At 40.4% G+C, this 9,013-nt stretch overlaps 1 protein-coding gene across 1 annotated transcript in view; it reads left to right on the forward strand.

Annotated features, from left to right (window-relative positions):
* The window catches only part of EEFSEC (eukaryotic elongation factor, selenocysteine-tRNA-specific), an 88,937-nt gene extending 80,395 nt beyond the window's left edge, over positions 1 to 8,542 (forward strand). Inside the window, exon 7 of the mRNA XM_010001602.1 lies at positions 8,358 to 8,542. Coding sequence (XP_009999904.1) covers positions 8,358 to 8,542 — 185 coding nt within the window. The remainder of the gene's footprint in view (positions 1 to 8,357) is intronic.
* The last annotated feature ends 471 nt before the right edge of the window (positions 8,543 to 9,013 follow it).

The following is a 9,013-nucleotide window of genomic DNA, read 5'->3' on the forward strand; positions in this document are numbered from 1 at the left end:
TCTTTCCCTGCTAAGCAGGAGCCCATAATGAAATCCATGTTATTTCCAGTAGTGCCACCTCTTCCAATAATGTGTTTCAGTCCAAAAACCTGCATGAGCTTGACAAATGGATAGACAAGACTCAGTTTGGTTCACCACTGAACTGTAGCCTTTCCTGATGTGGTATGGGGCACCCCTTCCTCAATTTATGGAAAAATGTTAGTAGTTTAGTAGTTAAGTATTTCCAAACAGTTTTGAAGCCGAGGCTGCAGGAATTACTCTGCTGGTGCAGGCTGACTGTCCCAACAGTGTTTGGTCAGGATGTGGGGCAGTCTGTTTCTGCTCAAAGTGGCTGTAAGACCTTTCTTCTGGTCTCTGTCCTCAAGCAATGTGTTATGGATATTCTGTGTAGATCCGAAGTGTCACACTGAGGCATTAGTGTAATTCTTGGGAAGAAAGGGCTCTGCTTTCTGGTCTCCTTGGAGGCCGATTGCTCTCCCTGGCCACCTTCATGCTGTAGTCCTATTGATAATCACAAGTCAGGCAAGGTGATAATAGCAGATTTTGTACAGGCCAGAAGAGAAAAAAAATGAATCTACTCTGGAGTTTGAAACCTGAGCAGAATATTTGAGAGAGCTGAGGAGATGTGGGAAAAGGTGGTGTGAATTCAAAATAGAATTACTGAAGAATTGTGAAGGGATTTACATAAGTAAAATTCATTGCCTGATCTGTGAATGTAATTGAATCTCAAATCCTGAGCTCTTGAAGGTAGCAAGGAAAGGAGTATCCCTTGTTTCTTGGGTGAGTTTCTGGACATCTTTTACATTGGAATTGTCTAGGTGATTGTATTATCCTTGTTATCATGGTGATGAGCACCTAGGAGCAGAGTACATTGGCTGCTGTAGGACCACTATGCTTGAATCTTTTGGCTAGGCTGGTTGGTAGGTGTTGACATATTGACCCCCATGTCAGGTAGAGAATTCCTACCTGATCCTGGGCTATAGTTAGCTCAGGACATAGTTTTCATCCCTGCTCTTTCTGAAGCACTATGTATTAATGACAGGCAAACAGGATGCCAAGTTAGATAGGGCCAGCAGTGTCTAGATGACCAGCCATCCACTAAGTGTAGTGTGACACCTCTGATGTTCTATTGCAGTATCTATAGGCAGAGTGACACAGTTCTGCTGTTCTTGGAAGGCTTACAAAGGTGTTATTTTTTCCTGATTATCTCAGTGGGTTTTTTGCTGGGATGCTGAAGGAGAAAAGTGACCACCTTATCTTGAATAAAATCAAAAGATTTTATTTTTTTTGCCTGCCTTTAGCAGAGGAGAAGAGAAGCAGTGTTGCTACCTAGTAGCTTAATGTAAAGAGTTAGAGCAACAGGCAGGTATGTTTTCTATTATTCTTGTCCTTTCTGTCTGATTGTAGAGAGAGATAACAGTAAAAGGAGGGGCCAGGCAGATTGATCCTTTAATTTGGAGATGCTTTTGCTTTTTGTTTGAATCAAAACTCCAAATTGTTACTGTAAAGATAATTGCATGGGCTTTTTGTGATTTTTTTTTTTATTTTTTTTTTTTTAAGGCACAGATTAATGGTAACTTTTTGACATGTTTTGAGAATAGGTGGAGAACAAGTGTGTGCTGTCAGACTCTAAGAGCCCAACACTTGTACCACTGGCATTTCTCTTCATTTTGCTGGAAACCAGTGATAGATTTAATCTTGTTTTAAAGTTGATGAGAATCTGAAATGCTAAGAGTGCTGTATTTGAATCTTGTGCCCTTTGAACATAGGTAAATGTTTTTTGAAGTCTTGGATGAATGTATATAGCTGTTATAAGAAAAAAAAAAAATCAGTTTAGTTTATAATTGTTCTGAAGTACTGGATTCTAAGGTCCTGCAGTACTTTTCCTTTCAATGGTCTGTCATTGCAGGGAGAGAGACTGGTCTTTGTCCACTCTCAAGCGTAGCCCCTCTGCATCAGACTGTGGCAGGGATGTCTTCATCCAGGCCTCTCATTATTTCTGATTTTCAGGTCAACTGCTTTTGTACTCTCTGTGAGCAGGAGAGTTGATGCAGGCATGTTCTCCTTAACTGTGTAATGAGGGTTCAGGCTCTGAGGGTTCAATTTAAGGAAATCCTGAAATTGTGAAAACCAGCTGTTACGAATAATCCATTGTGAGTGAGGATTATCCCCAACCCTTTGCCTCTTTTAAGTTTTGCTCTTTTTTTCCTTCATTCAAGAAGAAAGAGAAATGTCTGCCTGTCGTATTAAAAGGTTACATTTGCCTCGGATAAAAATTATTTCCAACATCAAATGTGCTGTGTTAACTTGTTCTCTGATGTTCAGTCAATTTTGAACATCTGAATGTTGACAGGGAATGAGAAATTGCAGGTAGTTGAGTCTTTTACCTGCAGTGCTTGAAGGAAGCAAATAGGATATTTTGTTTACAGATGGAAAAAACAGTTTCCCACTGAATTTCTGCATGGGATTCCTGAATGGAATGAGAGGTTTGGAGATAATGCCAGCAGGTCAGGAATAGCCTAGGAATTTTACTACTGAGTGCAAAAACTATTTTCTACTTCAGCAAGAGCTACTGATGTAGCCTCAGTCTATTTTTTTCCTAACACAGAGGTAAAAAATCCTGAGCCAGTGCTTTCCCTGCAGCACCACTGCAGGCAGCTGGTGTAATGTTTGCTGATTTTTCTGTTGATAGACTAAACTTTTGTTTTTGGCCTGAAAGCCAAGTTCTGATGAAGCAGGAGACCCGAGATCTTTTAATACAATTTTGTTGTTTTTGGATTTTTTGCGTCGTAAGAAAACTGTGCAGTCATCCATGCAAATACTTTATGTCCATCAGTGCTAGCTGGGATAGTTAGCATTGGGCTTTCCTTGCAAGTGTGCATGTAAGAAGGGAGTTTTTGAAGTTCAGAAAATAAATTGCTCTCCTTGGCTGTGCTGGTGAGCCTTCTCTGCACCTATATTATTACACCTGTTTTCAATATGGGATATCTTGCCTCTCATCTACAGTGTGTCTAACATTCAGTCTTTAAAATCTCCCATTCAAACAAAATGTTTCATTATCTTTGAAGGAGACAGGACTATTCCTAAATATTGAAGAAATCTGTGGAAATAAAAAAGGTGGAGATGGGAAATCTGAAAAATAAAGTTGGAAAAGGAAAGACAGGTATAAAACTCCTGAAGGGTGTAATAGCAAGTGGAATTGGGAGTCAAGGAAGAAGGAGCTGGGTTTTAGGAGTGAGAGCTGAGACCACCCTAGGAGACCTTTTGAAGGAGGAGAAGACTAATAAGCAAAAAAAATTAAAGAATTACAACAGATAGCAGACAATGTTGAAAAGGAATGACAGCATTAAGTGAAGGAGGATGTGAAGTGAGGAAGTTATATAAAAGGTAAAGTAAGATCCAAGCTTGCAGGCAACAGCTGAAATAAAAATGTATCTGGGGAGAAAGAACAGCAGTGCTGCTTCACCCTGCTGCTGTGTTAACAAAAGGAATTGAAGATGTATCAGCTGAAGCAGTAGCAGTAAAAACAGCAAAAGTAAACCTTGCTAGTTATGGACATTTATGTGTTTGTTGTGTTTGCTGTGATGTGTGCACTGGCACTCCCAGCAGCCTGGCACAGACTGTCCTGACTCCAGGACCTGCAGGGTCAGGAGCAGGGGATTGATCCACAGGGTTTTGCTGAGTCCCTGCTCAAAGGGGGCCTGATCAGTGTAAGGAGAATGTGAAGCATAAGGGAAACCTTAAAACGTGTGTGGATCCGAGTATCTTCATGCGGGTGAGGGGGCAAGATTGATTTCCTATATTTATAGACAAGAAGGGGTCTAGAATTCTACAGTGTGAAATTTCTATATAAAGTTATTGAAGTCGGCATGTTTCTGTGCAAACTTCTTGTATGAATAATTGTAAAACTCTAGGCTACAGTGCATTTAACTATGTAAGATAAAGTAAATCACTAAGAAGCCAGCTTTTATTTGTGAAAATTTTGTAAAAATTGCATTTATCCTTTATTTTGTGCATGTGAAGCTATTCTTAGAATTGGAAAATATTTTTCCCGATGAGGTGTCACTTTCTGTTTGAATTTGAAAAGTCACCCCTTTTTTTTTTTTTTTTTGCATTTATAAATTGCTCAGTTTGGGTTAAATCCTTTCAACCACTCTGAGACAAAGGTTATAGTGGTAAGAGTCTGTATTCTTCTTTGTTAAATATTAAGAATAGTTGAAACTAAAATAAATAAGGAAGTGGATTAAACTGTGTTAACAACTAGATGTTCATATCTAACCTGGGTTAGTTGATGCTGCAAGAGCTTTTTATGGAAGACCTGTCTGGATGCTTCTTATTACAGACATGGTTATGATGGGTGGGAATGAATTTGCTAAGCTTTCAGGTACCTTACGTGCCTCTGAGGACCGCCCATTAATAATATTAATATATAGGTATTTCCCACTGCTGTATGGAAGGCATTTCTTAGAACTTTGAAGCTGAAGTCTTTTTTTAACACATGGACTTTTTCAATTAGCAACTTGGCAAAATAAAGTAATTGTCCAACAGAGGAAGAAAAAAAAAAATCTATTAACATTTGCTACAAATCCAAGTAGTACAGGCAGCACTTAATTAATGGAACAGATTTCTCACTATGTATTCAAGCTAACATAGCTATTGTTCAGGAGAGATTAGACCGTAAATGTAAGTAAGTTAAACTAGACTCCATCTAAAAATATCCATCATTTCAGCTATTAAAGGTTTGATGTCTTCTTTGGTGACAGATATATTTCCCTTCATTTCCTTGGTTTTGTAAAATGTAAAGTATGTGCATTGTGTGTAACGCGAGAAATCCGCCGAGGTAGATGAAACCCCGATTGTGCCTCCCTGCCTGTCACTCCCTGCCTGCTCCTTTGTGCTGCTCCGTATCACGCTGCCTCTCCAGCCCTTAGACCTCCTGGCACCACGGCAGAAAAACAGAAAATGCCATTTGTTAGGGTACGATGCCAGCCACCTAATCTGTTTGCAGAATGAGGGCCATGGGATCTGATGAGGTGATTTGGATACCCAGTGAGATGAATACCTGAGCTGCCTTTGGCTGGCAGCCCGTTGTGGCACTGCCAGGAGCTGCCACCTTCTTCCCTTTCTTCTCTAAGACTTCTCACCCATGATGCTGTATTTCTGTTCAAATAGGTGTGAAGGCTGCAGGTGAGGTGTATCTTCTCCAGATGTGGAAGTTAGTGGTAGGGTGGAGGAGGTGAGCCTGCTCGCTTGGAAATACATCTCCCCCAGTACAGCTTTGTGTGCACTGGGTGCTTTGGTCTTGAAAATGAAGGTTTTCAGATGTGAGATTCTTTGTTTGAACACCTAAGACAGTGGCCCAGGTTTCAGTTGAGTTGGGCAGCCCACTGATGTCACGGGCAGTTTTTGAAGCTCTGTTAATCTGAAGCGGTGGCTTCATCCTCAGAGCTGGGAATTCCCCCACGTGCTGCTGCAGCCCCTGGGGTGGGAAGCTGCCCTGCCTGGGGCAGCACAGGGTGCTCGGTAGCAGCCTTGGTGGCTTGCTTCACACACCCACATGGGAAAACTTTGGCTCTGATTTTAATGCCCTGTCTCCTCCCTTCCTCTCTCCTTTCCGCCAATTAGCATTTTTTGGAAATAAGTCTCGCAAAGCCTGCTAACATAAATAGAAGTGTTTTAGGATTTGTTTGCTTTAATTAATTTAAACTGTGTCTTTCTGAGAGGATTTAGTTAAACATCTTTCTGAAACAGTAATGTGCCAGTAACAGCAACGTTAGTAAGTGATAAGACCTAGAAAGGGAAACCAACTAGAAAGCAAAACGAAATGTTTCTTTGTCCAAAAAATAAATGATCTTCCCAGGAAAGTGGAGGAAACTCTGTTCAGGGACACTTACAGTTAGTTTGGTCAAAACAGTAGGGAACATACAATATGAAATAAATCCTGCAAGGGCAGAGAGCAGGACTGCCTGAGGTGACTTTTTGCTGTCTATTTTGTTTCCCTCTGTTTTTGGCTGTTGGTATATTTTTCCTAGCAGCACCTCAGATGTCCTTGTAACTTTCCAAATAGGAAGTTGCTTTTCATTTAATAATAATTTTTTTTGTAATGAAGGTAGTGATTGTAAGGCTAATGATATTAACGAGATTGATATGAAAGCATCTAATTTAAAAATTGGATCAGCTGCATCTAACTTGACTATATAATGTAGTAAAACCATATGATAAATGTGGTTGGGCCACGCCATATTATCTAGTTTTTTTAATTGAGCCTTACACGTGCAAAGGTAGTCACTATCAGACTTCTCAACCATCAAGGAAAACCAGTCTCAATTATTTCCACAATGAAATAATCATTGTTTCTTTTTTTTTAATTCTGCCATCTGAAAAGAGAGAACTGCTGCTTCCTTGTCTGTGAAATCTAGGATCTTGCAGAACCATGCAAAGCTGATTCTGCTTGATGCTGCACTTCTGCAGCCTTAAATTGTAGTTGATGTAGTTATAGACAGAACAGGCTGCTTTTCTCCTCTCTTGTGCTCTTGCATTTTTTTTGAAAAAATCAAACCCCCTCTTTCTCAAAGTCTTCACTGCAGGGTGTTGGGGCTTTTTCATAACCCCTGGTTATGGAAAGGCAAATTGACCCTTTCCTGGTTCTGCTTTAACATGTCCTTGTTTCCTCCCTTCCCTTGGCTGTGTGATGGGGATGCTGCTGGGACAATTTGCCACCTGACACAGCAAGTTGAGAAGGTAGGCTCTGGTGCAGTGTCCCCCTGCAATCAGCTATAAGTGCCCCTGGATGTGTCTGTGCTGGAGCAAATCACCTGTGCTTGTAGACCTCCTGTCTCCAGTAAATCATAAACATCTCAGTCTTTTTGTCAGGCTGTGATATGAGAATCCGCATCTGAATTTCAATATGAGGGGAGAGAAGCTGATTAAGTGTTTGAGATAAGGTTATGTGACACCACAGGTTAAAAATACCTGAACTGAATTTGGCCAAATGCCTGAGAACCACATTGCAACGTATTCGGGTGGCACTGAATAAGCTTCCAAGGAGTTTGCTGTCTTCTGCTTTAAGAAAGCAATTCTTCAGGAGCGGTCGTTTAGTAGCTGCATCTCTCTTGTTTTACAGCTTTTCTTTGGGCTTTGCTATCTATATTTCTTATCTAAAATGTCACCAATGTGTCGAGTTAAAAGGAAATATAAAAGTGTAATAAGCCCCAGCCATTTAGGAAGAAAAGGACAAATATTTTTGTTTGGCACAAATGTCTGGAGAAAGTCTTAAGTTAGATCCCCAGAATCCTACATGGGTTAATTCTAGTTCCTCTGGAAACTGACAGTTAAAACCCTTAACAAATACTGTGCTTTAGCAAAAAAAAACCAAGCAAACAAAAAAACACAACACAAAATCTGACCAACGAAAATATAATGGATTTTGGCCAGTTTATCTTTGCAAATGGGCCTAATGATGCAATTTAACTTTTTCTAGAACTCAGGTTTCCTGGACATTAAAGTGTATGTAGATGTTTCACAAGAAGTGGTAGTGATAGGACAAGGGTAATTTTTTAAACTGAAAGAGGGTAGATTTAGGTTATACATCAGAAGAATGTCTATACCACACCATGAAGGTAGTACGGTGCTGAAAAGCTTATCTGGGGAGGTGTTCAAGGCCAGGTTGGATGAGGCTTTGTGCAGCCTGGCCTAGTGTGAGGTGTCCCTGCTCATGTCAGGGAGGTTGGAACCTGGTGATCTTTAAGGTCCCTTCCAGCCTTACCCGTTCTATGAAAAGCCATGCAAACAACCAAAAAACCCCAAACAAATACCAAACTATGTAATTTGTTAAAACCTAAGGAATGTGCTTCTGGCAGGTCTGGGAAATAAACTAGACATTCGAGAACCTTCTGACTCTTGGAGTTCTATAAAATTATAATATTTTACCAATTGCTGGGTTTTATTCATGACATATTTTTATAAAGATTCCTAGTGATGAGAAGAAACTTCGGGAGATGTGTGTCAATGATAGGAAAGGTCTGCTGAGTAAATAGCTTAGGCCAGGCAGTTTGGTCTGGCTTGTTTAAATTCTTGCCTTTATTTAATACTAGAAAAGCTGAAGAAGGTAAAGCCAGGACATGGTGCTGGATTTGGGGTGTCACTTTTGCAAACTATGTTTGAAGCCTTCTCTTGCTTTTCATGTGGGTTACCATGTTCCAGAAGTGTGATGCAGAAATGTGACTTTCCTTATGCATCTGATTTACTTAATTTCCTTTGGTTGATTTCAGAAGTAAACTTGCCTATTAGTTTTTTTTCCAGTTACACTGAACTGTGATGTTGAGCACGTTCATCATGCATGTTCTTGTGTTTTACAGATGGGCTGAAGCCAGATACCAAGATGCTTCTTGCTGGTGCCTCCAAGAAGAAATCTAAGGCAGGGAAGGGGGATACGACCAAAGAGGATGAAAGCAGCAAGAATGATTCAGCCCAACCTGTTACCATCTCTCTTCTCTTTAAAAGATACGTCTTCGACACGCAGAAGAAAATGATTCAATCCTGAGAAAGCAAGAGAGGCCTCTGATTGTACCTGAAAAACCAGACTCTGAAATTAGTTCAGGTGGAATATGTTTCTTGTCTGAGCACATTAAACCTATTCCTTCCTCACAAACAGAGCCTGGAAGCTTCTGCTGCCTACGTGCCCCCTTGCAGAGTTTCTGTGATCTGATTTTGTTCTGTTAAAATCTGCTGGTTTTGTCATCTTTGCTCTGTGAATCTTTGCAGTCTGTCAGAGAATGTCACCTGCTGGCTTTGGGGGTGTGCTCTAATAGCAGTGTTTTTCTGGAGAGTTGTTCTGAAGTTTCTCTTGGTTTAAAAGTTTACCACTAATCTAAATCTAGTCAAGATGGGAATTTCCTGTGACCCACAAAATGAAGCTGGTGAGCCTAGGTTTACTTTCCTGAACAAGCTGGGGGATAAAAAGCACACAGCATAAGAGGTGAAACCTAAAATGGATGTTTCACATTCCTTCAGC

Source organism: Chaetura pelagica, unplaced genomic scaffold (genome assembly GCF_000747805.2).
Source record: "Chaetura pelagica isolate M959 unplaced genomic scaffold, ChaPel_1.0 scaffold1037, whole genome shotgun sequence".
In the NCBI taxonomy this organism is placed as follows: domain Eukaryota; kingdom Metazoa; phylum Chordata; class Aves; order Apodiformes; family Apodidae; genus Chaetura; species Chaetura pelagica.